This window comes from Rattus norvegicus, chromosome 3, assembly GCF_021556685.1.
Source record: "Rattus norvegicus strain SHRSP/BbbUtx chromosome 3, alternate assembly SHRSP_T2T, whole genome shotgun sequence".
In the NCBI taxonomy this organism is placed as follows: domain Eukaryota; kingdom Metazoa; phylum Chordata; class Mammalia; order Rodentia; family Muridae; genus Rattus; species Rattus norvegicus.
In genome coordinates this window covers 56,360,985-56,378,666 of record NC_141536.1, presented here as the reverse complement: position 1 = coordinate 56,378,666, position 17,682 = coordinate 56,360,985, and the positions used below count along the sequence as shown (strand labels likewise).

General features: G+C 44.8%; 1 protein-coding gene across 4 annotated transcripts in view; it reads right to left on the bottom strand.

Moving 5' to 3' along the window:
• The window catches only part of Map3k20 (mitogen-activated protein kinase kinase kinase 20), a 159,365-nt gene that overhangs the window by 132,097 nt on the left and 9,586 nt on the right, over positions 1 to 17,682 (bottom strand). For 2 of the 4 annotated variants that reach the window (XM_087652488.1, XM_087652489.1), the window contains exons 1-2: positions 15,304 to 15,502; positions 14,961 to 15,153 (exon numbers count right to left, since the gene is read on the bottom strand). In XM_087652488.1, coding sequence (XP_087508614.1) covers positions 14,961 to 15,119 — 159 coding nt within the window. In that variant the 5' untranslated portion in view covers positions 15,120 to 15,153; positions 15,304 to 15,502. 4 annotated transcript variants of the gene reach the window in all.

Sequence of the window (17,682 nt, the reverse complement as noted above, 5' to 3'; positions counted from 1 at the left end):
GAAACTTAACTGAAGGGGTTGGGGATTTAGCTTAGTGGCAGAGCACTTGCCTAGCAAGTGCAAGGTCCTGGGTTCGGTCCCCAGCTCTGAAAAAAAGAAAGGAAAAAAAAAAAAAAAAGAAAAGAAACTTAACTGAAACACTTCTCAATCTTTCAGATGTATTTTATAGATACATTTTAAAGGAACTCTTTCTTGACCTCACTGTCTACACTGTTAAGTTCTAATGAAAATACTCCCTATTAAATGACCAGTAATTAGAAATGGGAGACACTCTTTCTGACCCACTATCTCCAGACACTTCTTGCTGCCGTCAATGACCTTCTCAGTAGAGCCACTCAAGGAAAGGAACCTGACCTGCTTCTGCTTCAGGCCGACCAGCAACCTGGAATTCTCTGCAGAGTCATCTAATTTTTGAAGATCCAGGATGCACTTTTAGAACAGCACACACACAGAGCACAGTGCAGATGTGCCTGCAGCGGCCATTTCCACCCTCAAACCACCGGCCAGCAGATAGCTGTACACAGTGGTGGTGCCCTCTGCCCTTTCCCACAATTCCTGTCACACCTTGTTGTGCAATGCTTGGCTGGCCTTACTCTGGAGTAAGGAGACTCTATAGCCCATACCCCTGATAAAGACTGAAATTCCAAGTCTTGAACTTCTCAATGCTGCAATATTTGTCAGATGGTGAGTTTAATTTTTGACAAAGCTGAAAGTCACTGAAACCGAATCTGTGAATGTGTTAAGTCTTATTTTGCTTTGGGAAAAAAGAGAACTCAGAGCTGGGAGATGTGCACCAAGTTACTGTGTTTGCCTTTAGGGCACAGAGGGTGAAGGAGACAAGTATCTGTAAGCACTGAAGCAAGTGCACGACAGGAAACATCCAGGTGTGGGGGTAACAACCTAAAAGGGAGGAGGATCCTCACACACTCCCCTGAAAAGCCAGCCCTGTCAGCCTACCTCAGTGGACTTCCTAACCTACCATGATAAGATAAACATCTGCTGGATCAAGTGGGGACCCAAACTGGAAGGTAGCTTTTTTTTTTTTTTTCTTTTTTTTTTTCCGGAGCTGGGGACAGAACCCAGGGCCTTGTGCTTGCTAGGCAAGCGCTCTACCACTGAGCTAAATCCCCAACCCCTGGAAGGTAGCTTTTAATTAAAAAAAAAAAAAAAAAAAGTCCTAAAGCCTGATTCCCAGAAAGTACAGTATAGGTAGGCCTTGACTGCCACACCTCAGCTCCGGAACTGAAGGAACTGCACAGTGGCTCTGCATGACAGAGGAGACCTAAGGGAGGGAAGGCGGTGTCCTCAGGTAAAACCCTCCCTCAGCCTCTGCACTCTTACCCAGAAGTCAGGTTCCCAGCTTCTGTTTCTGTCCTAAACTCTGAGCCTAGGCGTTTATGGAGACCCGGCCTCTGTAGGCCATGCTTGACTAAACAGGTGTCTGTAGGCCATGCTTAACTAAACAGGTGTGAGTGCTTGTCTCTTGACTGAATTCTTCAAAAGGAAAACTTCATCCTGCTCATCCTGACAAGTGGCTGTGGGTAAACATTCCAAGCTTTTTATTGGTTTGCTAAAACAAACATGGGGTGTGGGAGAGTGGGGGCCATATTAAAGGGGAAAAGGCTAAGGGAAGTGTTATCCAAGCACTGGCTACACAGTCTCTGCCTTACTGACGGAGCAAATGCAGACTCGGGTCTGAAACAATCTACACAAAGACAAACTCCAGAGCCTTGATTGCTAGTAAGCAAAAAAGCACAAGCTGTCCTAGCTGCACTCCTAAAGGAAAGGAGAAAAGAAGCACCCAGTGCTCAGATAAATGCTATTGGTACACCTAGAATCTCCAGTGTTTCCTCGGCAACCAGCTAAGACCCAGAAACGCACACAGATCGTGATGCCTTTCTGCTACACATACACAGGCCTTCACGATGGCAAAGATACTGGAGAGCATGGGAAGAGGGAGATCAGAACTCAGGGCATCACTGACATTCTAGGAGAGCTGAAGGAGAAAACACCCAATGCACAGAAGTCTGTGTTCAAGGCATTCTGTGTGGGCTAAAACTAAACAGGAGAATGAATGCCATTTGTACAGAACAGCGACAGACTTATGATTTTCTTTTGTAGTTGTTATCCTAAGACGGCAATGTATTTGGTTTCCTTCTTTCCTTTTCTTTCTTATGACTGTAAAAGACCATGCAGGGCTAGGGACAGGGACTACTGGTAGATAGACTGCTCTGCAAGCATGAGGTCCTTCCTGAGTTTGGGCCCACAACACCCATATGAAAAGTCTGTAATCCCAGTGAGGACACAAAGATGGGGGCTCCAGGGACCCACTGGTCAGACAGGTTAGCCAGTCAGTGAACTCCAGCTTCAGTGAGAAACCCTGCCTCAAAAAATTAAAGAGGAGAGTGACGGAGAAAGACACTGGGCATCTGCCTCTGGCCCACATCCCTCCTCTCACCCTCCACATACAGGCAGACAAGGAACACATCCACACAAAAGGATATCCACACTGATTCCAACTTGCATCCATCAACCATTCTTACCACACGTGTACATTAGTTTCCCAGTTTCCCCCTAACAACAAGTTCCCTACAGGGGAACGTGGTAGGTCACGCAGCACTTCTTTTCGCCTTGTCTGTCAGTCTCTCAAGCTTCCAGAAGGTCATGTCATTTGAGATCCAGCATGAACATGTGCTGTTATCCTCCGCAGCTCTGAGAATCATTGTCCATTTACATTTCTGCCCAGCTCACATGTTCTGGAACACAGGAACGTCCTACATGACTGACTCTCAAGCCTAAGGAGACTCAATCTCCAGGGGACAGGGGACATGTATAGTTAAAGTGCTTAAAAACACCACGGTTTGTAATATAAAATGCAGTAAGTCGATGACAAAATATTGTTTGCTGGTAAAACAAAAAAAAAAAAGAAAGAAAAAAAGAAAAACAACAACAACAACAACAAAAAGACTTAATAGGATCAAAAAAATCATCGTTGAGACTATGGAGTCTTCCAGTTTCGGAATGCCACACTGCAGGACGATGAAAATAGCTTGTTATTTACAAGCCCTGGAAAGGAAAGATCCACAGTGATGTGTGCTAACAAGTCACAGAGGAACACTGGGTGTGTTCAGACGTCAGGCTGCTGAAATAACAACAGTTAACAGTTGTCCGTTCCTGTGAGCTGACTAGATGCCAGGAGCTGTGTGCGTGCACTCACACAGATCACCTTAACCGGCCCTCACAGCATCCTTATGAAGCCAACCCCATTATTATCTGCATTTTATAGCAGAGAAAACTAAGGCTTGCTTAGCCTGTCTACATGCCAAACAAGCCGGGAAGCTGGGATTTGAATCTCCACTGACTGAATGGAATCAGGCCCTAAGCTCTTATACACCATGCTACACAGCGTCCCAGGACTCCAGGGTCTCTGTTTTCAACAGAAGGTAGAAGATACGATTTTAAAAATATGTTTTATTTCAAAATGTGCAAGTGGAATTTAATTTGCGATTTTCATAAGTAAGTGTCTGCTCTCTGTGCCAATGGAGCAAATTCTCATTGTGAACCTATAGACAAGATCTCTTTGGGTTCACATTTTCCGATTTCTCAATAATTACCTTGTTCTTAGTTATTGTTGAGTGTCGCTGAAAACCCAGATCACACAAATCCTGGACATTTGTGGCAGGTTTCTCATGTCCAGTTCTTGGGTCCAGAGAACCCTGACACTACCATGCCCTAAGCTGACCGCACACCATCCACCTGTTACTCAGGGCCCACCTCGCTGTTCCTGTTTCTCCCTGCTTCCATAATCACCACAATGGCCAGGCCCTGGCCCTCTGCCTGTTAGTCCTTCTGTGGCCACGTTTTCTAGCTGGTCCTGATCACCTGCCCTCCATTTTCCTTCCACTGCTCACACTCTGTCCTCAGCTACACACCCCTAGCCTGAACACAGTTCCTCCTCTTCTCAGAGAGAAGCTGGTCCCGAAGACAGGCCTCTCAGCAGCTGCTGCTCTGACTCCTGGTGTGTGCGTGACCCCAGTTGAGGATCAGATCAGCACTTCAGCTGTGGTCCTCACCGCTCTAAGTGTGAGGACACTAAGTTAGAGGACAGCTAAGTCCTCTACCGTCAATCGGAGCCGGCCGCTGGCCTCCACTATTTCTTCGTGACTTTACCCCTCACCTACCTCCGCATTCTCTCATTACGACTTTTGATGGCATCGTGCTACAAGCCTGTAGTCACAGCACCCAGGAGGCTGTGACAGGAGGATGTTGAGTTCAAGGTCAATCTGAAATACATAGAGACTGCTCTTTAAAGAGCAAAAAGATTTGTCCAGCAGCAGATGTTAATAAAATGCTGTATCATACTTGAAAATACATATCCAGTGATTAAGAGGAGTATGTATTTCTTAAAGTAAACTCTACATTCCAATAACAAGCAATTCGGTTCCCACCAAAGGACGTACTGCCCTGCATGCTTTAAAAATGTACTTGAGTTACGGCCAGCGAGATGACTCAGTGGGTAACAGCACTTGGCTGCCAAGCCTGACCACCTGAATCCGATTCCCAGAACCTAATTGTAGAAGGAAAGAAGCAAACCCCCACAGTTGTCCTCTGACCTCTTGACTGTACACACACACACACACACACACACACACCCCAGATAAATAAGTAACAAAACTTTATGGCAGAGATTTAAACAGGTTTTGTGTATCACTTGCTGAATACAATCCCTCTAGCAGGGCACAGCAGTTTTACGGTCTCCTTGCTCTTTGACAGAGACAGTGAGATGCTCACCACAGATGTCCACTCCTCAGGGTGACTTCTCTAAAGCAGCTAATTTTGTCAAGCACTGTTTTCCTGAATGACCAAAGAAATTACATTTTTTTTCAAGTCATTAAAATCCTGCCAGGCTCATGCCATCGGGACACTATTATTTTCCCCAGAGAACGAATCACTGAACATCTGATGTTTGTGAGGCTAAGAAAGACCATGTCAGATTCTTTTTGCAAATACAGCCCACCAAACCCAAACCTAAACAAAGAAAGAACCATGGCAGTGAAAAAGCATTCCTCCTGGCTATAGAATAGCTTTTCAAAGACAAAGTAGTTTATTTAGAGCAGGAAGGAAGGAAGAAAGGAAGGAAGGAAGGAAGGGAGGGAGGGAGGGAGGGAGGGAGGGAGGAAGGAAGGAAGGAAGGAAGGAAGGAAGGGAGGAAGGAAAATGAAAGAAATCAACCACATGTGGAAAGGGTACAAGTAGACCGAGTGACAAGCTGGATCCTTGGCTACAGGTTAAGAACCAGCACAACCTTCCTATAAATTTCACAAGACAAGGCTGAGCTGAGATCCTGTGTGCATCAGTACACTCACTCAGCCGCACCGACTGACTGTCCTGTGGTGGGAAAGTCACTCCATGCAGTCTAGAGATGATGATGAAGAAGACACAACTCCTACCCTCAGGAGGCTGACATCTTAAAGAAGCCTATGTAGTCCCAAAGGCAGGGACCAGTGCCAATCCCGTAAGTTCCACCATGAGGAATCTTCAGGGAACTGAAATACTCTAAAATTGTGCAGCGCACAACAAATACAACACTGATGGCCATGTTCAAAAAGCAACTGGACGTCCTCTTGAGAGGTGAGAGTCAGGCATCAATAGAAAACACTTGGTAATGTGGCCTTGATGGCTGCCACAGTGATAATGACTTCTTGTTTACACAAAAGAGCAAGAAGTCACAAGTACCTTTAACAGAATTCTGTTTTTGAAGATTAAAACCAACCAAATCTCTTTTAAATTCTGTCTCCTATTTATTTATTTATTGATTGATTGATTGATTGATTGATTGATTGAGAGAGCACATGCACAAGCATTTGCACCGCGATGTGCATGTGGAGGTCAGAGGACAACTTGGGGCATCTGTTCTCTCCTCCTACGTGTGGGCCAGGGATAGGACTCAAGTGGTCTGAAGTGCCTTGACCCTCTGAGCCACCTCACTGGCTGATCACTCACAGGCAGCGTCCCGAAACTTTTGGAAATCCTCACAGGTACTTCTCTCTTCCACTTTTTCTGTTGTCTAACTGTACTCTATTTGACTTTCTCGGACACTGGAGTCATGGTGTGTGTTATTTTTCTTCTGTAGCAAGAGCCAGACTTTATGTAAAATCAGTTACTCTGGACATACCATTTTTACTGGGATACATTAAATGGTTCGATTTCCCCACAATATTTAGAGCATGGCTGAAGAGTAAACATTAACTAACTGAAATGTTTATTGCTTAATATACCAAGATCAATAAGACCTTAATGAGAAACTGCTATAACAGTTGCCATCACACTCCTTCTGTGACACACGAGAGTAGTCTCCCCGTACAGTAAATATGGAATCCTGACAGAGTGATGGAAGGAGTTTTAAACTTTCAAAAGAATAAGTAGCAAAATAAAGACGGGGGCTTTTGCTAGCAAATAAAGTATCTCTATGGTCCTCTCAGTCATCTCAAAAGAAACACATCACGGTATGTGTCTCCATGCATTTTGCAGACTGTGGTGGGTACTTTGTAAGTTGTCTTGGCCCCGGGGAGGCCATTCTGTGGCATTTCCTTACTGATTGCTCCCGTAAGGCTCAAGTTATCTTCAGATGTATTTACAGTACACAGTCACTCATTTAATCTGTATATTTGTTCAACGTGTGGCCAATTTTCCCTATCTCTTTTATTGCAGTTCACCCCGGAGTGTCTTTATTCTAGGATCCTGGTAACAAGACTGTCTCACAGAGGAAAGCTGACCGAGATGCTGTTCGGTCAGTGTTTCTGAAAGGTGCCATCGATCATCAATAAAAGGATTAATTGGTTTCAGCTGTTTAATTTTTGGTTCAGAGCAATGATTATTTTTTTAACATGTAGAGTGTATCAAAGTAAAACATGAAGTATTTGAAAGTTCTTAGACAGGAATGGTTTGTCAGCCTAAAAGGCATAATCAAGAGCCCTTACAAATTCAAACATAAACCATAAGCGGTCATGACCAAGAGGCCAGTCACTGTGTAGCTGAACACAAGTCTGTTGCTGTATTCACAGTGATGAGTACAGACAGGTGTGTTCCACTGTGGTCACAGCTACTGTGGTCACAGCTACTGTGGTCACAGCTACTGTAGTCACAGCTGAGAGCAGAGCAAATGAAGAACACATGGGTACATCAGTATACGATCCCTCTCTAAGATGGGCAGCAGTGAGAGGCAAGTCCTCTGCAGCGTGATGCCAAACATCAGGACAAACGTTTCAACTTACTGTGAGCAATGCACTGGGGCCCAGCTCCACACAAAGGAGGCTATGTGTGTTGGCTAGGTGGCTTGGCCAGCTTGTTTAGCCTCACATAATCTGATGTGTCAAATAGAGAGTATTATCCTGCAGGGTGACTGTGAAGAAGCAGAGAGCAGTAACTATGGCAACTGCGTTGGGCACACCGGTGATGATCAAGAGGGTGACGGTATCAGCTGAAGAGACAGCCTCAGCCTTCAGAGACGCTGCAGCTAGGATGCAGAGCTCACTATCTTAGCTCTTGTTCTATGGCTGCAACGAAACACTCTTGACAAGCAATTCAAGGGAGAAAGGGCTTATTCAAGTTATGGTTCATCACGGCACAAGTAACACTATGTACACAATCAGATGAGAACTATAAATGTGTGTACTGTGGTGATGAGTTCCAAGTCTACTCTCTACAGTCCAAGATGCACTGTCTAGGGAATGATGCCATCCACAGTGGGCAGGTCTTCTCACCTCAGTTGATGTAATCAAGATAACCCCCCACAGATATGTCTAGCAGCTCACCTCCCAGGTGACTCTCACTCCTGCCATGTTGAAGTTAACATTAACCACCACACAACCCACATGCTTGCCCACACACGATTAACTGGGCCTTGGCAAGGCTCTCTTTCTTGTTGGATGCAAATGGAGCACTTGCTCCTTGCTCAGTGAAGATCCTAGGTAAGAATTCATTGGAATCTTTCTAAGAGGTGATACCTCCCTACTATTACTTTGGAGTTTAGCTGAAGATAAACTGATGGTGACAGGTACCTGGGTCTTCCCTTGGATCCAGTGCTCTTCCACATAGTTGACATGTATTAACTCATTTAATCCTTTCAAACAGCCCCATGACTCAGGTACTATAATTAGCTCCACTTTTCAGCTGGGAAGCCACAGCGTGCGCACATGGAAAGTTAGGTGACCATTCCTTACAGGAATGTTAGTATCACAGGGCAGTTTTAATCCTGTGTCAAATTAGAGGCTTGGATGTTAAATGGTATAAATTCAGAAACAAAGAATTATTATGGGGCTGAGAATGTTCATGAAAAAAGAAGAAATTAAACCTGAAAACTGTGTAGGACCTGCCCAGGTCGAGGAAACAATGGTATTACAGGTAATGGAAAGAACATGGGTAGACATGAGGAAGTAGCAGGACAGAAGGACTGACAAGGTGAAGAGCTCAGGGCAGAAGACAAAAAGCAAAGCAGGCTCACACCAGAGGGGAGGAGCTGGGCAAGGCATGGTTCTGAGGGCTTTGTTTCATCTGTGTTCCTAAGTCAGCCCTTGGTCCTATTGCCCAGCATGGCAATGATTATAATCGACAAGTTCTTAACACAAGATGCCACAGAAACCGTGCCAGAATCCAGCAGCACTGCCGGGAATCTGCAGCATTCGAGCTTCAGTTCTGTTGGACGTATCAACATATTTGAACATTGAAAGAACTTACAAAGACAGCGAGTGTCACGCTCTTATTCTTTGTTATGTTCAGGGACAGAGAAAGCATTAAAACCACAATCCTACAATTAAAAACAGAGAATCCACTAATAAAAATGCTACAGAATCTGCCAGAGCATGAAAATAGAGAGGCGGATGCTCGCAGCCAACCATTGAACTGAGAATGGGGTCCCCATTGGAGGAGTTAGAGAAAGGATTGAAGGAGCTAAAGGACTTTGCGACCCCATAAGAGCAACAATATCAACCAACCAGAGCTTCCAGGGACTAAACCACTACCCAAAGAGTATACAAGGACAGACCCAGGGCTCCAGATAGCCTTGTTGGGCACCAATGGGAGGACAAGCCCTAGGTCCTGCCAAGGATAGACCCCCCCCAGTGTAGAGGAATGTCAGGGTGGGGAGGCAGGAAGGGGTGGGAGGGTGGGTGGGGGAACACCCTCATGCAAGGGAGAGAAGAAGGGGATAGGGGGTTTATGGGGGAAACCGGAAAAGGGGATAACATTTGAAATGTAAATAAAAAATATCCAAAAAAAAAATGCTACAGAATTGCACAGTCAGGAAGCAAGGCCCCTAGGACTAATAAGCAATAATATTCAACTAGCTCTTCCCCAGTGTAAATACATCTCGCCATTGTACTAGGCATAACAAAGCTTTCATTTTTATCTGAGTTCTATGTCAGTTCCAATATTCTACTTTCTAACCAATGCAGATATCCTTTCTCTACCTACAAATTACTAACAGTCCCCACTGCTATGACCAGTTGACATCCAGATGTCCTCCGCTCATAAATGTGTACAGTGCAGCTCCGTTCTTAAATCTAAACTTATCTGGCTTTCAACATTTCCAAAACATGGGAGAATTCGTTTCTTTCCTTATACATGGGGAGAGGCATAAACCAAGGCTAGCCAAGAAAAGACCTTCTATTTTCCTTCTCGATGACTCTGCCCTCTTTCAGCTCAGGGGGTGGTGGAATAAGAAGTGATGCTTCCTTCACTCCTATTATTTAACTGCAGAGAATGAACACTGTTGAGTATCAGCAGGTTCCAAGGTAACATGAAGTGATGGGTGATGCCATCTTGGTTAGCTTCAGGCATGCCCAGGGGATTGGTAAAGAACAAAGCTGTGAGGGCATTTCCAGAGGTTAATGCGGGAGGAAGAAGTATCCTGAATGTGGGCGGCACCATCCTATAGGCTGGGAAAAATGGGAAAGAGGAAGGCCAACTAGCATGGCCATACTCTCTATAAGTATTTCATTCTCCTTCTGCCCTCCCCCCTCCCCTCCCCTCCCCTCCCCTCCCCTCCCCCTCCTCTCTCCTTTCTGCAATTCCTTCATTCCTTCCCCGTGAGTTGCCCTGTTCTGGGCCTTGGAAAGTATGGACTAAAACCATAAACGAAGTGAGTCCTTCCTCCCCTAAGCTGTGCGCCCAGGTATTTGGGCATAGCAGCAACAGCAAACAGCAAACACGAAGGCTGACAGGTTGCCGTCTCCACCAGACAGAGGGACGAGCCACGTGTAGACAGACACCTGTGTCAACATGTCATCAAATCCTGCCATGTTTAATCCTTTTTAAAGGATCACATTGTGGGACTGGAGAACTCTTGTTTGTGTGAGGATGGCTCTCTGGGCCAGTGGTTGTGAAGAAGACCCTGGGGTCACAATGGCTTTCTCTGTCGCTTCCACTCCTTGCTAAGCTTCTGCCTGAGCAGGTCAGTCTCACCCAAGTGAATCGTCAAGTGCCGAGAGGACACGCTCATGGCGTCTTCCTGTACTTCTAGCAAACGTTCTTAAATGAAAATATATTTTCAAACAGAAAGAAATGGCGCACCGTAAGTACATCTGTGAAAACGTAAGCAGCCGAGTCCTGGGGCCTGTGGACACGGCCGTGGGACAGCAACATGACAAGGAATGTCCCACATTTCAGAGATGTGCAGAGAACCTGCAGAACTAGCATGGAATGATCCACTCACAGTCTGTGAAGCTTAGTTCACCTGAAATTGCCGAGGCAGTGCTACAGGGGGGCAAAACTGTACCTTTTAAATTGTGTTTTTCTGATTAGAAATGTAAATATATGTCACAGTCAAGCCACTCTAAAAACTTAGCGACATGTATTTCACCACGGGAAAAAAATAAACCTAAGTCCAACTGGGCTCAAACAGTACTGCATATTTAAGGGATGGGTGCTGATGCTGGCTGTTGGGATGAAATGCGTCAGACAGGCCGATGGGTGAGTAAGAGGGCAGAGAGCTAGCCGTCCAGGTGATAACATATTCTTGCTAACTATACTTGTTCCGTATGTTGTGCATATGGATGTTCACTGCAAAATTTACTTTATTTTTGCCATTTTTTCACAATAAAATATTGAAAGAAAACATGAAATCATAGAAAACCACAGACGTTCAAGGAAAAAATAAAAGCAGCACTTAGACACCAAGCATATACGTTATATAACTCGTCTTCCTCACTTCACTTCCGGTTATCTCTGAACATTTTGTGAATGGCATGTGATGTCACTCCCACAGTACTGTCTCCGAGTATCTCCATCGCCCACTCTCTGACTCCCTATCTGACATCTCAACAGCTGACTTAGAAAGTCTCAGAAGCACAACTTCTGACACACAGAAAGTAAGCATTTGGAGACCAGCTTCTCTGGCTACATTCTTCTAAACTCTTCTCCAGAAAGGAAAACCTGTCTACCCAGAGGCTTGAGTTTAAATTCTAAACACTCTCATAATTAAAATAATAAAATAAAATAAAATAAAATAAAAGTGTCCCTTTTGTTTCTACCAAAAAACAAAGGTTCTTTTTAAAAAAAGTCTAAAATAGGTACCCCAAATACTCTCGTTTTGGCTCTGAAATAGCAACTCCAACTCAGGGAGCTGACTCAGGACCTCCTGAAGAAATGGCTGGCCCAGCAGTGGGACGGGGATTAAGTGAGTTGGGTAACTTTCTGTGTCTGGAAGTAAGGAGATCATCACAGAAAACAGTGCATGCCAAAAGACACAGAAGCCAGCCTGAAGGAGTTCTCCTTACCAAGCTGGACATAATTTAAACACGAAAGTGTATGACTTAGTGGATTGCATTTACTTTGAATTGTAAAGGGATTTAAGATCTATAAACAAACAAATAGGCCAGTATAAATACAGGGAGAGAGAAGGTGACATGGGGAACAGCTCAGGGGGGAACCTCTGGCCTTGGCACAGTGGACTATCATAATGTCACATCTAAGACAACAAGGGATGCTTAAGCTCAGAAGACATATTTACACAGCCTCAAAGTAGCTCCCAACACCTAATTACCAAAGAGAAATAGGCATTTTCACTAAAGAGGAATTTGGTGGGCTCGTAACCAGGGAGTGGCTCAAAAGTAACATTATCAAAACTAAGGCAGACAAGGGATACCCATCACGCCACACCAAGAGCCACCAAGGACACACAACCACTACAACATCCCCACCACAACCACATGAACCACATGAGGGGAAATCCGCAGGTCCAAAACAAGGGGCACTCTGCAAAGCACAAGTTCTCGGCTCAAGACTGGGGAAGTCTTAAAAGGCAAAGAAAGGCAGGGTAACTGTTCCAGACTAAAACAGACTAAACAGACACACAGACATTTGTCATCCTGGAGTGTACTCTGTGTGGGGAAGTTCCCATAAAAGTCTCTTGAGACAAGTGGAAAAATCTGAAGGTGGACTATCCCAAGAAGTAGTACAACCGCTCAATATCCTGAGCTCAGCACACATAGCATCTGTAGTTATTCTCAGAGCCATTAAAAGTAATTATAACTGCACATAAATCAATAAGGAAGGGCAGATGTCACAAAATGTCCCTATCTGGTAGACTTAAGTGGTATTGTAGAGGTTGTGATAGTCTTATAATTTTTCTTGGTGTTTGCTTTAAGTAGTTTTTTTTTTTAAAGAACATTTTAAGTAAGTACCAGTTTTTGTTCCTTTCAGTATAATGGTAATACATACTTTCTAAAATAGAGGGATACACCATGTCCTAAGCAAAGAGTCACATGAGCTGTGACAATACATTTGGCACATATATTCTCCACATTTGACTAAGTTAACAAAACAGAGTCCTGGGAAGTGAGTTACAGGCACTTTATTAAGGGGTCTGTCTCTTCTAAAACTCATTGGGAAAATACTATTCAAGAAGCACAGGGTGGAGTGTACAAACAGGGGAAAGACTCTAGAGTTCCTTACCTTTATCTTAGCACTTGAAAAGTGCCTAGCCAGTAGCCAACACATATCTTTTTTTTTTTTTTTTTTTTTTGGTTCTTTTTTTCGGAGCTGGGAACGAACTCAGGGCCTTGCGCTTCCTAGGTAAGTGCTCTACCACTGAGCTAAATCCCCAGCCCCAGCCAACACATATCTTATAAATACAACTCTGAAGGGGTGACACTTCCCTTCCGAATACCCCCACTGCCTCATCGGACATTCACACTAAACGCCTGTGGAACTGGCAGTGTGGGGTGCCGTTGCAGGGATGGATAAAGACTGTCTCTGACAGCAGCCAGCCACTGAGGGAAGTGCGGCTTCTGCTTTTGCCTACTTACAGTTTATGAGTTATGCTCTTGCAATAGAGAAGCGGGATGTGGCAGCTTCTAGCTCTTTGCATTCACCCCACGCTCTCGAATGTCATTTTCCTGACCTGTCAAACCACGGAAAAGGCACGTCCTATGCACATACGCTGGGGAGGTAGGAAGTGAGTGGGTAAAAAGTAACGCTTCCCCTCAATATCAGATTCCAGTCTCATCCAGTAACCATGTAAGAAGCTAATTGTATCCAAGTGCCATGACCTACCTTTAACATTCTTATATAAGTGGATGGAATTGGCCTGCTTTCTACTCTTACCTGGTCAACTAGTCTCCTGGTAAAATACTGAAGAACAGGAAGCCCAGCCTCCTGGATTCTATCTGCTCCTACTGGAGTGGCTAATACATCTCTCAGTGCTCTGTTTCCTGGTCTATAAAATGGGTGCAGTGATGCAAACTTACCAGATAAGAGTTTGGTGTCAGAAATGGTTCTAATGTAAGGGTTGGTCTTTACTAGTACCCTTCTGCTTCGTGAAAAACACATAGACAGCCCACAGTAGAGACACCTCAGTGCCAGTGTCATGGTTTCAACACTGGGTGAGCTGGCTGATGAGCTCCAGCCAGAGCTGAGAGGGCGCTTGCAAGGCTAGCACTAAGCTCTCATCTCTCCTCAGCCAGGGTAGTTGCTGGTGGCAGTTAACAGTAAGATCACTTGGGGAGCAAGATGAGCATGAGAGGGAAGGTGTTAAAAGCCAGCAGCAGGACCACTACAGATAGTGGTAATATACTGTACATTTCAAAAGGCCAAAGACATTTGAATGTTTACGTTGTAAAAGAAATGTAAACAGGATAATGGATATAATGACTTAAGCACACAATGCAGTCATGTATTGAAACATTAACATGGCTCATAGATGGCTCATAAATTTTCAGAAGTAAAGAGTTACAAAGGCTTAACTCTCGTGGGTCAGCTTTACAAATCATTTAACTCTTGAGGCACCACACTGAATACAGTGGTGGCAGCGGTGTGTGTGTGCACGTGCGTGTGTGTGTGTCACATTCCTATAAAAGATGAAGAATCTAAGTTCAGGGCTCATCTACTTCAACACAAGTGCCAGACTCTCAAAGCCAAGACCTTATTCTGATTTCACAAGGTAAGACGACACTATCTGGAGCCTAATTCTTTATTGCACAAAACGCACCCCTGTGAGCCTGTGGAGGTGAAACCCAAGAAGCTAGCATCACTTAGATCAGTTGAGAAATAATACTCTTATTTTTTCAAAAGCACCAAGAGGGACCACCCCCAATGCAAGGGGTTGAAACTGGTAAGCAATGAAATTATTACCTCTTACTCTTTACTGCCCCCTCCTGGTTCCCCTGAAGAAGTGAAAAAACTCAAACCCGCCTGTTTCTGTAGGCCAGCCAGCTCAGAAAACACGGGCTTACCATGGAAAGAAATCTTCTAGCTTCAGATGACCCTTAGTAGAGCTCGACCCTAAAGCACACAGTGCAATATTTTCTATTTATGGGGTTCCCAGAATGGAAATTGGGAAGGCGCCTCATGGACTAGCCCCAAAGGACCTGCTAGATCCTTCCCAGCTCTGTGACCCTCTAACTCTAGGCTGAAAGGATTATATAAGAGCTGTTGTGAGAGACTCTGGCAGCAGAAGATCTTACCTCTTTCTCTATTTTGAGTAACTTCTTCACAGCCACCTCCTTGTCCTGGGATATCCATTTGGCTCGATAAACACTCCCGAAACTTCCTCCACCGCAGTTTTCAAAAAACTGCAAGTCGTCAAATTTAATTTGCACAAAGGAGGCACCGAGAGACGACATCTCATAATGACCAAGTAGTAAACGTCCACAAAACCTGGAGAGAGAAAGGAGAAGAAAATGCTGAATCACAAATAAATCCGAGTCGTGCACTAGATATTTATAACAAGTCCTGCGAAACTTCCAGAGAGACCCGAGGGCTTCAGAAAGAGATGCAAGGCAAACAAGTCGAAATGAAAGCACTCACCCTGGCAGTCAGCGCAAAACTCAACAGCAGCTTATCCAGGCTTAGAAATGACTCAGATTTCCCCCCAAAAACCTATTACAGTGCTTCCTACACATCCTCAGGAGCTCTGCCTAAAGGCTACTGTGTCACCAGGTCTCCTACCAGAAAGGCCTGACACACAGAAACCATGCTTTCAACAGCAAGCTTGCATAGCTCTTCTGGCATGCGCAGCGCGCCGGCTCTCCGTGCTGCCCTTGCCTCACGGGAAACACACACAGCCTAAGTCCCTGAGCACCCTGGCACCACTGCAGCCCGAACGCTGCAAAGTAAACGCACATGCAGTGTTTAGACTCTAAACAAGCCTTCACTTGGGGTGAAAGGAAACCTGGCCAAGGGCTTCCAAACTTGTCTCACCAGACTACACGCCATAGCAGAACCGATTGTCTAAGAGACGTTGTCCCTGATTACAGTATATTAAGTCATCCAAGGAATACTGCCAAAGATGTTTAAAAAAATATTATGCTTGTTTCCTGAGGAACAGATGACCCCTCCCAAGATTACCACAGGGTGATTGTCTATGATCGACTCGTCCTTACTCTTCCCCAGGTAAGTGTTCATTCTTAATCCACTATTCCAAACCATAAATTATCAGGAAGAACAAAACCTGAAACACACAACCGGTGGAGCAAGCTTTTGAGCAAGCGTAAGAAGCTACAGGCAGCATAAAAGAATCTGCATGTGCACCCTTCCTGCCTCTGTGAACCACAATGTTATAATCATGGAGCAAACAACAACGCGCCTGGTTCATGCTCCTGACGGTCACCACCGTGAAACACTTAACAAACAACAAGATCTCTGTAAGAACTTAAAGGCATCTGGGATGAAACACAACATACAATCACATTCTGCATTTACCCTCTATAAATATTTAGATATATGGAAATATGGCGCCTGCAACCTACTTGATGATTTTGACACCACGAGAAGCACACGAGAAGGGGACTCAAGTGTGTGAGCGGGAGAAAGCACCATGACAGAGTTGAGAGCCACAAATCAGAAAGGAGCCTGAGCTTTTTACTATCCTGGCCATTTTCTACGAAGCCTCCATTTTTTTTTCTCTTCCCAAATAAAAGGTAGAAGGGAGCAGTGTGGACCACTATGAGTTCAGTTTCTCCATCGACAACTTGGAGCTCTTTAGGGAGACACACACACAGGGGGCTCCGAGAGCTCTGTGCACAGCTGCCTCAGCCGTTCCATTTTCGGAACATCGGCTCACTGAAGAATGTTGATTTCTTATTGCGAAGTCCAAGTCTGCTCCACTTTGGGGAGAAGGCAAGAAACAAAAACGAAGGATTTGTTTATCCTCTACTGTTTAGAGCTTGTAATGTTTAGAGGGCTGGCTGCGTTGACAAGAAAACAGAGGGAGGAGAATGGCTGTGAGGAACACAGACGCAGCCTGTGGCTGCGTTTAATTCGGTGATTTTCCAGACAGACTCACTACAATCCAGCTAACTGTAGAAAGGAAGGTTTATAGAAAATATAAGAGAATGTGCCAGACAAACACAGACAGCATGTGCAGAAAAGCTCGCACAACAAACGTCAACCACTCTATGCTAGCTCTCCACAGCAGAGGATGGGTAAGTCTATGCTTCTGTAATTAATTTTACCCAAGTGTAAGAACTGAAATGCAACCATGAAGCTTATACATTGGAGATCCACTGCCTGCCTCTTCCCCCTCTCAACTCTGATGGCTGCGAGAGCAAACTCATAGCAGCTCCTTCGAGAAGCTCCTCCTCTTGCTCACATTTCTAAGTCATGTGTTTGAACACTGTTGCTTCTTGCTTTTCCCACTTTAGATCTTGTTATTAACCATTCCCTGGGAAAGGGAGATTCGGTTCTTACACACCATCCTTCACCTCCGTTCATTCCACACTGGTCTAACCTCTGTTTACACCTTGAGCAGTTGGCTAAATCAACAGTCACGGTTTATAGTAGCCTTGCAAAGTCAATATTATTCCCAGCACTGCCGCGCAGCAATGACTGCATTTTACTTGGATAACTTTTTGCTGTTCCTGGAGTTATTCGTTGCCCTGCTCTTGTCTTCTGTTGCTGGTTTAGCGTTTTATACTTCTGATGAACTTAACCAACTCATCTAATCCCCCCAGGAATTACAAAGTGCTCAACAAAGTTAAAAAACACCAGCTTCTTCCTTCCTCACCCTCTGATCCCCGGAGGAAGGAGGACATTGGTTTTCATGGAGACATTCTTTCTAAACACTTCCTCTTGATTCAGTCTGGCTGGAATGGCTGCTCCCCAGGCCTGACTGTAACTGGAATTTCATCTGCTATTCAAAGACCTTCCTTCTCTTTCAGCCTCTGAGGAAAACCCTGCCCCTGTATC